The sequence below is a fragment of the Momordica charantia genome, assembly GCF_013281855.1.
Source record: "Momordica charantia cultivar OHB3-1 chromosome 10 unlocalized genomic scaffold, Mcharantia_2.0 BLBB01000010.1, whole genome shotgun sequence".
Taxonomy (NCBI): Eukaryota; Viridiplantae; Streptophyta; class Magnoliopsida; order Cucurbitales; family Cucurbitaceae; genus Momordica; species Momordica charantia.
Window position 1 is genome coordinate 21,006,300 of NW_028275158.1, and position 14,868 is coordinate 21,021,167.

Below are 14,868 nucleotides of genomic sequence, written 5' to 3' on the forward strand. Positions count from 1 at the left end.
TCCTTCAATCTCTTAAGATCAATATGAATGAGACTGAATTATAACCATAAAATAGTAAAAGATCATGCTCTGATCTATGTGACGTTTGTGTTGAAGTTTTATTTAATCCTTAAATTTTCAAATTTAACCATTTAACATAGGCTAGTTCTAAATGATAGTTTTTTATTCTTTTTTGGATGCTTGAAGTGCATAAGTTACATATGCCTATGGACCATACTTATTATTTCATACTTTTTTTTTCTATTTTTTTTAATAACCGAGAGTTGGAGCTTTTCCCCGATGTCTAGGAGCATCCGCGTTCGTCCAAGCCCAAAACCTATGAGATATTGAGAATCTTTTGTATTAAACTCACAAAAAAGTTCGAATATAAGACCTCTAGCATGATATGACCAAGTACCAATTGAAGTGTCTCTTGTGGGCCATTATTTTCTTTTGTTAATATTAAATATGATGATGCGATATCAAAACCTTTGACCATTCAAAGTAGTGTAAATGGGTAAGTTGAAAAGAATGGAATAGGATTAATTGTGGAGGACATGCATGAGCCTTCTCAAATCGAGACACTCTTTCATGAAAGAGAGAAGTAATGATCCATTGGCCAAATTTAATGACCAAGCCAGGCATGTATTTCCCTAGTCAAATAACGCCCACGGTGAACTCTATGTTCAGGAAAGTTTCTGGTACTACGGAACTAGGGAATACCATATTCCTTTCTATTTATCTGCAACATCAGCAATGTATTAAAAATAAATTATGGTTCATTTCTTCTATTTATTGTGTTAACGTGAGAGAGTATAGTACTTCTTTACTAGAATTTTTTTCCATAGGTAAAAAAATGTCTTCTTCTAAAAAGTATTAAAGATATTAAGAACTCCTATATTGATGCATATTCTTTAATATTTTTGAGAAAAAAGGGTCTTTTATAGGTGATGATCCATCTTCCACATACTTTTCGAGAAGACAAAACACAATATGAGATCAACATGTCAAAATCACTCCTAAACACATCCGGAATTGATTTAGACTTTAAATCCGAAGTAAGTATCAAAAGTTATGAATACGAGATATTTTCCCCGGAAGTCAAAGTTTGAACCATTGAATGAAGATGCCCTTGAAGAAGTTCTAACCTAATTATTTCAAGAAGAAATGTTCCCTAGAAGTCAAAGTTTGATCCATTGAATGAAGATGCCCTTGAAGAAGTTGTAAGCTAATTATTTCAAGAAGAAATGTTTATCCCTGAAGAAAAGAAGCTAATTATTTCAAGAAGAAATGTTTATCCCTGAAGAAAAGATCATGACTCTCCCAGTAACCTAACGATATAAAGTATTCTCTTAAATTTATATTAAAAGGTTTTGGCATCTAAAATTTATGTTCAAATTTTACAAATATAGTCGCTCTTTAAAAGTACTGGAACCAAAATGAACATTTTGAAAATACTATGACTAAATGAATCAAGATTAAAAGTATAAGGACCTAAAAGAACGTTTGGGACCAAAATGAAGCTTTGTAAATCTACCCGTATAAAGACTAAAATAGTATTTAAACCTAATTCTTTTCAGGATCGCTTTTCTACAACCATGCTTTTCTATAACCATATTTGAGTTACTTTTGGCCATAGCTATATCATTAGGCCATGCTCTCAAACCATGAGCAAAATTGAATTTTGAAAGATGCTGCTTTTGAGATGTGATTCGGCTTTGGCAAACATTCAAACATCAGAAGAAAAGGGTCACAAATTACATTGCCGCCCAAAAGTTTATAACCTCAACAGAAAAAAAAAGATATGACAATGCAAACTGTGAACATATTCTGAAAGATAGATTCTAAGCAACAGACCCATTTTCTGTAGGTCCCCCATGAAGGCCAGGCTTAGATTGCACCCTTCTCCGACGCAACCTGTGGGATATTGCAAAGGCCAACTCCAGTGACTGAGAAGCATTCAGTCTTGGATCGCAGTGAGTATGGTAGCGAGAATTCAGATCATCGAAAGTCACTTCTTTCGACCCCCCAACGCACTCCGTTACATTTTGTCCAGTCATTTCTAGATGCACTCCTCCTGGGTAGCTCCCTTCTTGTTCATGAACATCGAAGAAAGCTCTTAACTCGGCCTAAGTAAAACGAAAAGACAACATTGACATCAATCTTACCAGGAAACTGTGATTCATGCTTACAGGAAGGCAAGTTCTTCCTTTTTGAAAGAGAAATAAATAAGGAAGACAAGTTTTTACCCTTATTGCGTCAAATGGACGAGTCTTGAGACCACAAGGAGCCTTTATCGTGTTGCCGTGCATGGGATCACTGACCCATGTGACGATAAGCCCCGCTTGGCGCACGGCTCTGATTAGATGGGGTAACTTAACCCGCATGTTATCTGCTCCCATTCGGGTGATTATTGTAAGGCGTCCAGGTTTGTTGTGAGGGTTTAAAATCTCACATAATCGAATGAGCTCCGATGGATCCATCTTGTCACTTACCTGCATAACAAAGCCAAGACTTGATCAAGCACAGATACAAGGACCGAAACAAATCGAAACTTACATCAAGATGATTAGAAGAACTGGTGTATAAGGTGGGGAACCTACAAAAGAAAATTTTCAAAAGCAACAGGGCACCATGACTCACAAAAACACATTCAAGCACGATACCTCCCAGATTTTGAATTGATCAAGCACTTCATATCAAAAGTATTGATCGCAATATATCATCTTCTTGCAGGCTCATGCTAAATCCCCTTATTCAATCAATTAATACAAAAAACCAACACAAGTTTCGAAGAAGTCAGCGAACACCAGCAGTGACAGGTATTAATGTTGGATATCTCGTCGGTAATCAAATAATCAATGACTGAACACTGGTTAAAATCTAAGAGGGCATTACAATGATGTCATTGAATCCAAATTCCAGGATAATAGCAGCTGTTAGGTACCTTAATGCCGAGAGGGTTAGATACACCCCGCAGGAACTCGACATGTGCGCCATCCAACTGTCGGGTCCTCTCACCAACCCAAAGCATGTGAGCAGAACAATCATAATAGAGGCCGGTTGTAGAGTCCTCCCTTGTCAAGGCTTGCTCATATGGTAGGTGAAGGCATTCGTGAGAAGTCCAGAAATCAACTGTGTTCATTATAGGATGGTTCATAGTAATTCCAGCAGCTGCCATAAATCCTAGCGCTTCATCTACCCTCTGAGCAAGTTCTATATACCTGCCCCAAATAAGATAATTTTCATTTAGAACTTCTATTATTTGTTCTAACTAGAGTATTTGGCCCCACTCCTTACATTCTACATACACGGTCCATCCATCACTAATCCTGATGATGCTTTGAGATGGCAAATATTTTTTAGATTTTTGAGTTTTCAACATGTGGGCTCAAACATAAGACCTCCTAACATTCCTAAGTGCTTACCACCAAGAAACTCCTTCATTATAAGTAAATTACTTGATGATTTCACAGGCAAAAAGAATTTATACCACACAACGATTCCAGTTAACTAATCAGTTAGATCACATGGATCAGTTTGAGAAGTATACTAATTCTACAAAATAAATATTATTCATCTATACACTGGAAATTATTTTTATACAAAAAACAAGAAACGTAGGAAGAGCTGACAAGTTCAAATTCGCATTGAAGAACATAAATTATGAGATGGAAGAGATGAGGTTCATAATAAGTACCTGTCTCCTTGCTCACTGTGTTGAACGAAGTCAAGATTCCATTGAGAAACTCTCTGCATTGCAGCGTATCCACCAGTAGCAAATGCTCTAAGAAGGTTCAATGTGCCTACAGATTGGAGATACGCTCTAACCAATCTTTGAGGATCTGGGATTCTCGATTTCTCATCAAAAGCGTCTGCATTGATATTATCTCCGCGATAACTCGGAAGCTTTACACCATCTTTGACCTCAAACGGATCTGATCTAGGCTTAGCAAATTGTCCAGCCATTCTTCCTACCTGTCAACATAGTTGGTTGATAAAATTCACATCAAACAAATTCCAATCTCAAACTTTTCTTACCCTTTACATTATAACCGAGGGGGAGCCCTCCCCCTCGTCAAAATTCAAAAAGTATATATAAAACACTTGTTTATGTAGTTTTTCTCTAATTTTCACCCCTAAAAATTTTTAGAATGGAAAGATTATATACATAAAAACAAAGTTATAATGCAAAATCTTGCTCCTCACCCCGACGCTGATTGGCTTGACTAGAAAGAACGAGGTTCCAAATTCTAAAATTTTGGATATATAGGTGGAGCCATGTGCAAGATCTTCCATAAAAAGTTACAGTGCATGTACGATATATCACAATATCTCATCTGACAGTGTAGTAAAATATGAATGAAATGATGTGGGACAGTGACTTTCCTCTGCAACTATGTCCAAAAACGGAGATTGAAAACATAAAAAAGTTCCCAACTGACAGAAAGAGAAAGAGAGAGAAAGAGAAATCAAAGAATCAGAGATAATCTTATAAAAAAATCAAAGTAATAGCATTCTATCATTGAAGCAATTGACCAAAAAGCGAAGGGGAAACAGAAGAATGCCACAGAAATGAACCTTTATAATAGGCATTTGGGCGCCATACGTAAGAACAATACCCATCTGGAGCAAAACCCTAAACGTATCCCTAATGTTGTTCGCATTAAACTCCTTGAAGCTCTCGGCGCAGTCCCCACCTTGAAGCAGAAATGCTTCACCAACGGCTGCCTTCGCGAGGCTCTCCTCGAGCTTGCGAGCCTCACCGGCGAAGACGATCGGCGGGAAAGACCCGAGAACGCGAAGAACGGACTCGAGCTCATCTGGGTCCGGATATTCGGGGAGCTGGAGGGCTTTCTTGGATTTCCAAGACTCAGGCGCCCAATTGAGGGACCCGGAAGCGACATGGGTGGAAGAAGACGAAGAAGAAATAGCCGAGGGAATGGTCCGGAAGAACCTGGCGGCGGCGCCGGTGGGGGCGGCGATGAGATGTGGACTGAAAGGGAAGCATTTGGCGGCGGGTGTTGTAGAGAGGGCGGAGGAAGTGGCAGCAGAGAGATTTGCAGAGCCGGAGATGATCATTCTCTTTGATTTTGTGTGTCTCCGGTCGCCGGAAAATTCTGAACTGTGGTTGTCGTGAACTGGATAATGGCCTCAAAGGCGTATAAATTTTGTTGAGGATACCTCCTACGTAGGAATCTCTATTATCTATTTTTAGTGTATTTAGGGTTAAAAAGTTACATATTTCTTCTTTAATTTCCTCCCTTTAAAAAAATTTCAATTTTGTCACTATAATTTAATTAAACTTCACAAATTATCTATATTGTTATCGTATTAATAATTTTTTAATTTTTTTTGTCATACAATATTTTATATTTGAGTGAATATGTATTAGTTGATTGTACGAGAATTAAATTGAAAATTTTAAAATTATATAAATTGAATTGAAATTCTAAATTTATAATTTAACCCTTTATTATTGTGACAACGGAATTATTTTGTCCTCTTTTACTTAAAATATTAATCTATATCTTATTTTGATATTTTTACCTTTCACTTTTAACTTTTAAAAAGCTTATTTTTATTCCTTTTCACTTTTAAAAATTTAGTATATTAATATTTTAATAAAATCCAAGTCTAAAAGTTTAAGAAAGAAAATATGCAATAAAATGAATCTCAATTTGAAAAATTATTCAATAGGTTTGGGTAATATATTTTTAGACTAGCACAATTATTAACTAAATATTTCATTTATTTCTCAAAAAAAAATTTCATTCCATCTAAAATAATATTAATTAATTTATTAATATTTTTGTTATAAATTTTATAAAATTATTATTTTACAATATTATATAGTTTATAATATATCATATTTTAAGTTTCAATTTTTTTTCTAACATCCCAGTATTTTAATTAAAACAAAAAATGAAATGAATTTATAAATGACATAATATATTAATAAGAAATGTTATTTTTTTAATGTAATTGTACTTTTAAAGTTTCAAATTCAAAATCCGAAAACGCCGAAAAGATAAAAACATTAGTTTTCAAAATCTTCACGAATCCAAAAATAGAATTTTACAAGGATCGAAATAATTTCCTTATGCAGAATTCTTATGCTAAGATTAAATATCTAACAAAAATTTAGAGACTAGAACTTGAAAAGAGAAATGTCAATCTAAACATAGCACAATCAATAACACAATTCCACATCACCAACCAATTGTGACAAGATTGGTTCAACATTAAGAAGAAGAAAAAACCCCCACGACTCAAAAAGGAACAACAAAATATCAGGAAGCAAATGGTTGGCTGAAAAGATTTCTCTGCACCCTTCACTACTTGAAAGGATAATTTTTGTTGAAACAAAATCCAAAACCACAACTGTTATCAAGAAAAAAACTGATCAGAATGCAAGAATTTCAAAGTAGGAAACCCACAAAACAAACAGAATCTTGAAGAATTTCTGCAGACAAACAGTTCTTACCATGAAAACAAACTTGTCATACCCAGAAGAAGAATCCCTTGAGCACGATTTTAACTGAAAACTACCGAACTACTCCTTCGAAAACCAGGACAATATGTGAGAGAAGAGAGTATGTTCATGCTCTAGTGAAATGAAAAGAACAAAAATCTCTTAATTTGGCTATTAGACATCAAGTATAAAAACAACATTGGAAAACTGACCAAGGAAAATTCCAACAACTTAATTATATTCCAGTTCCTAAATAGAAATGTATAAAACAGCACCTATTCCCTCTCCCAAGCAAAAGCACTTGCACTCATGATAAAAGGTGAAGGAAGAAATAACTTGAAATCACAAGTTCGAGCAAAATTGCTGCCTACCCGAGCTGCTAAAGGACTCGGCGGGCGGTCAACCTTGGTGATTTTGTCTATGCAAGCCCCAGAAAACTTCATATACTCCCAGTGAACCAAACCTTGAAACTGTAATGGGGCATCCATATTGACACACCAAATAATCGAAAAATGGCTCTCAAGAGAGCTCTTGAATCTTCGGGCGCTTTATTGATTTACCTTTTCTTTTGCTTTTACTTGAACGACTGGTTTTTTTGGACTTGGATCTTTTGAAGTTAACTGATGATCTGTTACTGTGGTCACTATTCTGATTGTGACCCTTGTCATCGTCATCTTTATCGTCGTCGCTGCTAATACTATCACCACTACTCTCTTCAGACTCCGATTCACTACTACTACTACAAGTCAAAGGAATCACCGGCTGATTACCAACTATTGCAGATTCAGCAGCAGCCACAGCTTCAGGAGTATGAAGATCGGCAACACCCAACATCAAATCCTGTTTAGTAGATCAAATCATGATATTATGAATAATAAAAACTAATCTACCATAACCACAAAATATTACAAGGAAGAGCAAATTACCATTTCAATAACTTCTGATTCATTGCCATCAAGTGCTTCAATATCATATTTTTCAGAATTGTCCTATGACAATTAACAAGCAAGTATAGGTTAAAAATTACGAAAGCTATTCGTGATTAGATTCAAATTTAGGTAATAATTGGTCAATGTGGCAAACCTTTGCATCCAGTTGCAGCTTTTTATTAGCTTCTGATATTACTCCTAAGAAGTCTTTGACTCTTCCCAACACTGCACCAAAGTGAAAAGGAAGTGATCAGCGCTTGCAACTCACAAGAAGGAACAAACACCAAAATATATTCAAATTCAATGCAGAATGTTCTATGTTCTAAATGTTGTACTCAGAAAGTAAATTGCTTACTTCAAATGACATAAAAGGGGGAGGTAAGTTTCCAGGCGAAAAACCATGGTAAACAGTTAGAAACAGTGCTACAAACAACACAATATTTCATCTCATAATAGTGCTGTAAAGTTAGTAATATTTAGTAACAATGCTACAATGTTATATAGTTAGTAACTTTCCAACCACTATATGTTCCTTCAAATGACACAATAGTGCTACAAAGTTTGTCTTTCTATCTATGTGCAGGTAGACTTAGTCCGCATCTTCACAAGACATGTCTATTTCACCGGGCATCTCTCCGAAATTGTACCCATATCGTTACACTTTTCGTGCGGGTCGTATCTCATCAATTCAGTATGAGCACACAAAACACAACTTGAAAATGCTAAAAAAAAAATTACACTTAAACAACCAATATATTTCCAGCCCACGAGAAAACCAAGATAGGATATCAACCAGCTATTAAGTAGCGTAATAACTATGTCTATGCCCAGTTTGAACCCTGCTAAATGTCAATGCATTACAAATGCAATGCCCATGTCCAGATTTCATACTTAAAAGAAAACTGAATTCAAAAGGGAAATATGTACCTTGGCTTTTTGAAGCCGAATTTGTAATGGGTTTTTCATTCCGACAGGGCTGCTTGGAAGTTGAGTCCTTTTTACAGACTAGCAGTGAGGACTCTGATTTAGAACAAAAAAACAGTCAATAACTTGGCTTACAATCACTAATAATTCAATAGGCTAAAACAGAAGAAACCCAACAAATATAAATACCTAGGGATGAAGAGGATAAATTCTTCCGCTCCAAATACAAAAGATCCTTGCTGGCGCGCTGCATCCTCGCTTCTTCTAGCTGCAAAGAGAAATCCTCCATCCATTAAATTCAGAGAGTGAGCGAAACAAAGGAATGAAGAGATTGAGCGCGTCGAGGAACCTACGATTTGTGTTCTGTACGAGAGAAACAGTTAAGGCCGGGCGTCAGCCGGCAGCTGTCTCCGGTGACTGAGAAGAAGTAACGGAACCGGGAAATTGGTTTCGAGAGACGACGGAGGGTTTTATTTGGAGCACAATTTCCTCCAAAATTATAGGTTTAGGTTTAGACTCTCTCTCTCTCTCTTTCTTTTTTCTTTTTAAGATTAATTTAAGCTCTATTTTTTTTTTTGGTTCAAATTATATTTTTAACCTTAAAATTTATTAATTTATAAGTTAAACTTAATTTTAATTTATATGTTAAACTTTCTAATAGGTTTCTAAATTTTACCAAGTGTTTAATAGATTTAAACTCCCAGTAATTTTGCTAAATATCCAGTAATTTTGCTAAATTTTTAAAAATGTCTAATAGTTAGAGTTTTATTATAAACAAAATTAAAAGTTTATTGATATAATAAATACTTTAAAAATCCTTTTTTGACTTTATAAAAAAGGTAAAATGTATTTTATCTACACAACTATATCAACTTGACATGTTACATTATTTTATTTGCCAGTTTTTCGTTTCGACGAGATGGATGGATTCATTTAAAATGGTTAACCATTTTTTTAATGGTAAGACAAGATCCCTTTGAGTTCAGATAATTTATTGGGGAGAAAATAGACAGACCATCTAATAATTTCGGGACTAAATTTGTAATTTAACTTAGTCTTGGAGAGGAAACATAAATATCATACATAACCACAACGCAGCCTTGAAATTATCATAAATATCTGCCATAGAAAAAAAAAAACAATCTGAAACATCTTCTTGTCATCTGCATCTGCTCTGCTTCTAATCAACTGTTTCTTTCCTTCAAACAAATGCACAAATGAATTTTTTTCTTCTTCTAAAGCTTATGAGTATAAAACTATGACAGTTTTATGAGGAACAACAAAAAATGTCCAAAAAATCTAAAAGAAAACTTGTAGAAACTCAATCAACATTCTGTGAACAAAACCGATTCATGTTCACATACTTCCATGACTCTTCTTCATTCTTTTCAACCGCAACAAAACGGGTTTTTGCAGCACGGTGACATTGATGTTGTTCCAAATGTCGGGCTTGGTAGGGAGTTGAGCAATTTTCTCTGCAATCTCCATGTCTTCTGGGAGAACTGAACCGAACACAGTGTACACTTTGTTCCATTCTTGGTGGTTTGCAAGACTTATGAAGAATTCTGGTCCAGAACCGACCCACGCTACCGAACCGCGCTTTATGTACGGGCAAACTTCAGTCGGAATCTTCTTAAATGGAATCCCTTGGACTTCCAGTGTTCCTTGAACAAGTGCAAAAGGAGGACCTAAAGGAGCCTGGTTGTTCAAAGAAATTTGAATGAATTATGGTTTCAAAGTCATTCTTAAAAATTGAGATTCTGTGATTTGTAGAGTTTACGGTTTAAATCACTATTTACAAGTCTGTGATGTAGGAAAAAAAGTAACTTCTATTGTTCCATGAAAATATGTTATCCACTCAAAAGAAACAAAATTTTTTACTAGATTTTTGTTTTAGAAACTGAGTTCAGTTTGATAACCATTTTGTTTTCCAGTTTTATTTTCTCTGAAAACTAAGCTTACAAGTTACAACGACTACTACCACCTATATCTTCCTTTTTCGTTATCAATTTTAAAAAGATGTGTGATGAAGAAAGGTACAAAACATAATAAAGAAATTATGAGAAAACAAGCATAATTTTTAAAAACATAAATCTAAAAATGAAATCATTATCAAACGTGCAATAAAAAACTAAACTGATCATGAAGAGAGCTTGCAAACAGCAATTATGACTGAAAGCTATGGCTTGTAAACACTTCATTCCTTTCAGTGGCAAAATATAAGCCTTATTCTTTCTAATGACCAGCATTAATATCCACATCATGAAATATGACAATGAGAAAACTGCAGTTATGAATCCTTACATTTTCGATGTGGTTTCCTTCCGAGTCCCAAGATTGACCTCTACCCTCTGCACGATAAAAGTGACAACCAGCACAGTGTCGTAACGACAATAACTCAAGAATGTAGGCAACTGAATTGGGAGCACAGTCAGGGAAGAGCTGCAAAAATTCAGTAATTTTCACAATCACTGAAATAGTCTGCTGAAATAGAGAGACACTGGGGGGGGGGGGGGGGGGGGGGGGGGGGGGGTAAATGATAATCATGTACACTTAAAACTAGTGTGCAAATATTTTGTTATGCAAAGTTATGAAAGTACTGCAAATCCTCGAAGGACTAAAATTAAATTAATAGTATCATGGAGTCAAAAAACTTAAGGGGGAGAAAATTCAGAAACACACGTAAAATTCCAGTTCAGCAGAAGAAGGATTGAAACACACCAGCGTTGTGTGCTAATTTAGTTTCTGATCAATTAAAGATCATTATTAGTCAACATTTAGATATAAAGACTGTTGGTATGAATCTTATACTCAGAATGGACGGCAGAACGGTAACATTTGTCGATCTTGATCTTGAAACACTTTTCCGAACTCTGCAAGATATTTTTTTTGACTTAAATGTTAATAAATCCTTGATGAAAGACATTCTGATCTTCAACAGTTTGATTTTTTGTCAACAACAAAACTAGGGACATACTTGACGAGAATTTGAACATATAACAAACACAAGTTTTCGTTACCCCTAGACTTTAGAGGCTGGAAAAAGTGGGAGAAGTTTGATGACACCGAGAAGGTAACTCCGAGTCCAGAGAGTTAAGAAATAAAAACACCTACAAGAGCAAGGGCAGATACCTTAATATGAAGAGTGCCGTGATCGGTCTCCAGTGCAATGATTCCCTTGGAAATAAAATGTTAAAGATCCATCAATAGACAAGATAAGCTGAAGATAATAGAAAAAAGACATAACTCCTTAATAACAAAATACTTTGCAAGAAAGCCCATGAAACATCAAAAAGGTGGAGTTAGTGATAACAAAAAAGGCTATAAAATTTGGGATAAAACCTTTAAAATAGAACAAACAATTCCGAAAAACAATCATGAAATTTATGGATGAGAAATTTTATACCTCTCCTCTTCCAAAGATAAGCCCAGAAGTCCAACTACTTGCTATATTTCCTTCCTGACGATCAGGAGCCAGTGTGTCCTTCTGTTTCTTCAGCCAACACTGTCAATAAAGATAAATTTTATATTGAATTCAACTGCCTCAGCCTCGGCTACCTAAACAGAGCATAAAATTCACATTCAACTCCATGTGATACAGATCATAAAAACTACAGAATTTGTTCCCATAATGACCAGAACCTCCCTCTCTCTTTAATTGGGCTGGAGGGAGAAGGGAGGATTTGCCTTTCAACTTCTAAGATGAAGATCTTATAGATCCCGTTTGATAATATTTTTGTTTTTAACATTTTTGCGTCTATACTTGTTTCCTCGCAATTTCTTTGTATGAGTTGTCAACTTTCTTAGAAACACATTCGACTTCTTTGGTATGAATTTTCACATTTCTTAAAAACACATTCGACTTTCTTACTCAAATTTAAGAAACTACACTGTTTTAGTTTTCAAAATTTTGGCTAAGATTTCGAAACTGGTTTTAAAAAAGAAAATAAGATGGTGTTTAAAAGGGTTCATAGTAACAAACAAAAGGCTATTTATCAGATAAAAAACCATTAGAAAAGTATCTAAACGAACTAAATGCATATACATTGGAAAGTAAATCGAAAAAAAGAGGCAGATTAAGGCAATGTTAGAAGAACTAGACAAGAAATCATTATCATCAAACCGGCCTACAGAATTTTGTCCCATAATGAACCTCTCTCTCTAATTGGGCTGGAGGGATAACAGAATAATTGCCTCTCTACTTCTAAGATGAAGATCTTTTTATAACACAAATGGGGTATTTCTCAGATAAAAAAACCAGTAGAAATGGATCTAATCAAACAAAATACTTACAAGAATTCAAGAATTCAAGTAAACAGAGAAAAAAGAACCAGATTAAGGCAATGATTAGAAGAACTAAACAATAATTCAACTCACTTCACCAAATTTTGAACCACATTGCTCTCGATTTCCGCAGTAGACCCAAGTATCACACAGGCAAGGCCCATCATTCCCACTGCACATAGCTTTACAAGCCTTACAACACAGCTCGGAGGAATTAAACTTAAATTCAGAACCCCACTTCACGGCCGGCCCCCAGAGCTCCAAATTCTCGACTCCTCTGCAGCATTCCACTCCCCCTCCTTCCAAATTTCCGCCATCGCCATCTCCAATCGCCGCGAAGGATTCGAATTCCGAAGCATTGCCGCCGGTGGGTCTGAGGAGCAGAGGGAGCAGCGTGTATACGGCGGCGCAGAAGATGAAACTGAGCAGAATTAGGATCGGAAGAGCGAGGCGGGAGGATTCCTGGTCAATTGGCTTCCGACCCATCTGAGAAATGGCGATGAAGAGGCCGACCCAGATGCAAATTCCGGTCGCTGGGATCGGCGACGGCGAGAAGGGCGTTGACTGTGGAAATTTGGGAGGTTTCTGATTGGAATTCGAACATTACATGGTAGAATTTTTCGATTTTCTTGTGCGGGAGTGATGGAAATCAAGGCGAAGCGTGATGATGGAAGAGATCGTAGTCAACGACTTCCATAGAGTGTAGACGAACAAACGGCGCCGTTTTGGGATGGAGAATGAATTTCTTCACCTTTGGAACTATTTTTAAATGGTTAAAATAGACTTCTCAAAAAGAAAAAAGAAAAAAGAAAAAAACTAGTTAAAATAGTTATGTTTTGCTTTCTTATATTACTCTGGAAAAAAAAAATAGGCATATTTTCTTTAATGCGAAAATAGACAATTGAACTTTCGACCACTGGGGAGGGTATTTTAAGAAAATGTAACCATGTTTGAATAAAATTTTGATTATTGAATGATATTTTAACCATTAACTATAGGACTATATTTATGTTGGTGAAAAAAAAAATTATATTATTTAGCATATTATTGAATCTTTAAAGTTTTATTTATTTGGTATTTTTTCAACCTTTCAAGGTTTTTTTTTTATTTTAAGAGTGATAGTTTAAACTTCCAACATTTTGGATTAAGGATATATGTCCATTTTTAATTTTTAATTGTATTGTTTAGTTTAATAATTTTAGGGATAGCATATCTAATCATCGATTATAGATCAAAGGGTAATAAGTAGGGATGTACATGGTTCGATTCAGTCTTGTTTTGGCCGAAACCATTGATCGAATCGAAACCCTAGATTTTGAAAACTTCAAAATTTAGAAGCCTTGATTCTACTTCTGATCAGTTTGATCTCGATTTTTAATCCATTTTGGATTTTTTTTTATATTGAACCACTATTAATGGGGTAGCTGCTCGCAAGAGGTGGAATACCTAATTTGGGCTTTTTTCAATTTTCCATTAAAAAACACGTGATCTGATTTGTTTGATAGGCTGTATGAAGAGTTTGCCGATCGTATAACAATTCATTCTTGTGTGTAGCGTATGGGGCAATGTCGCTCGAATAATCATGGAGAAGCATGTGTGATACAGATACTCCTCCTCTATGCAAATGTTCTGGCTTTCAAAAGACGAGTAAGGGACAGGGACAAATTGTAAATTGAACCAAATACTACGGTTTTCGAACTAGTTGGTATGGTTTGGTTTGGTTCGATTTCTCTATTTTCTTGGTTTTATGCACACGCCTAATAATAAGTATTTTTTGTCCATTAAATTATATTTAGATGGATACTGTTAAAGTTTTATTTATTTATTTATTTTTAGTTTTAAAAATAACTTGTGAGGTTGGAGATTTATATAAAATTTATAAATAGTTTGAAATTTGAGCAAACTCTATGTCAACTCTTCTTTTATATTTTTACCCCACATTTATTAGCCATTTATACGAGTAAGCAAAGAGGAAAAGTTTCCTAATACTTATTTAATCACCTCATTTAATGGATGTTAATTCCCTTGTGTTGTATTAAACAAGTGGTAAAATTAATATTTTCAATTATTTTGTTTGGTTGACTTCCATATTTGTGAGGAGGGGATAATTAATCCTTAAAAATGGTAATTGATCTTTTATTTATTAAATTATGTTCGAATTAGCGATCTTTTCTATTAATTAGACTTGTAAATTTTTTTAAGTTAGACTTCTATTGATGTGAAATAAAAAAGTTTGAAAATTACACAGAATTGTTAGCATCACACTCCCAACTTACA

General features: G+C 35.0%; 3 protein-coding genes across 5 annotated transcripts; all 3 read right to left on the reverse strand.

Annotated features, from left to right (window-relative positions):
• Positions 1–1,656: 1,656 nt before the first annotated feature.
• On the reverse strand, positions 1,657–5,190 carry LOC111022651 (phospho-2-dehydro-3-deoxyheptonate aldolase 2, chloroplastic). Its single transcript, XM_022299835.2, has 5 exons — positions 4,561–5,190; positions 3,680–3,957; positions 2,927–3,203; positions 2,229–2,474; positions 1,657–2,108 (listed from the first exon to the last, which is right to left on the reverse strand). The coding sequence occupies exons 1-5, from the start codon at positions 5,059–5,061 to the stop codon at positions 1,824–1,826; spliced, it is 1,587 nt and encodes a 528-aa protein (XP_022155527.1). The 5' UTR covers positions 5,062–5,190; the 3' UTR covers positions 1,657–1,823.
• Positions 5,191–6,137: 947 nt separating this feature from the next.
• Positions 6,138–8,836, reverse strand: LOC111022627 (uncharacterized). Of its 3 annotated transcripts, none has more exons than XR_015787287.1 (8): positions 8,661–8,836; positions 8,497–8,575; positions 8,311–8,403; positions 7,538–7,608; positions 7,381–7,443; positions 6,826–7,294; positions 6,467–6,541; positions 6,138–6,363 (listed from the first exon to the last, which is right to left on the reverse strand). XR_015787287.1 is itself a non-coding variant. In XM_022299803.2 (6 exons), exons 2-6 carry the CDS (start codon positions 8,558–8,560, stop codon positions 6,974–6,976), a joined length of 612 nt encoding a protein of 203 aa, XP_022155495.1. In that variant the 5' UTR covers positions 8,561–8,575; positions 8,661–8,836; the 3' UTR covers positions 6,598–6,973. The 3 variants fall into 3 exon arrangements, 1 of the variants encoding a protein (XP_022155495.1); XR_015787285.1 differs by having other exon boundaries at positions 6,467–6,588; XM_022299803.2 differs by lacking the exons at positions 6,138–6,363; positions 6,467–6,541 and having other exon boundaries at positions 6,598–7,294.
• A 551-nt stretch (positions 8,837–9,387) lies between these two features.
• LOC111022661 (peptidyl-prolyl cis-trans isomerase) lies at positions 9,388–13,304 on the reverse strand. Its single transcript, XM_022299855.2, has 5 exons — positions 12,685–13,304; positions 11,714–11,812; positions 11,440–11,484; positions 10,612–10,749; positions 9,388–10,005 (listed from the first exon to the last, which is right to left on the reverse strand). The coding sequence occupies exons 1-5, from the start codon at positions 13,075–13,077 to the stop codon at positions 9,664–9,666; spliced, it is 1,017 nt and encodes a 338-aa protein (XP_022155547.1). The 5' UTR covers positions 13,078–13,304; the 3' UTR covers positions 9,388–9,663.
• Positions 13,305–14,868: the final 1,564 nt, after the last annotated feature.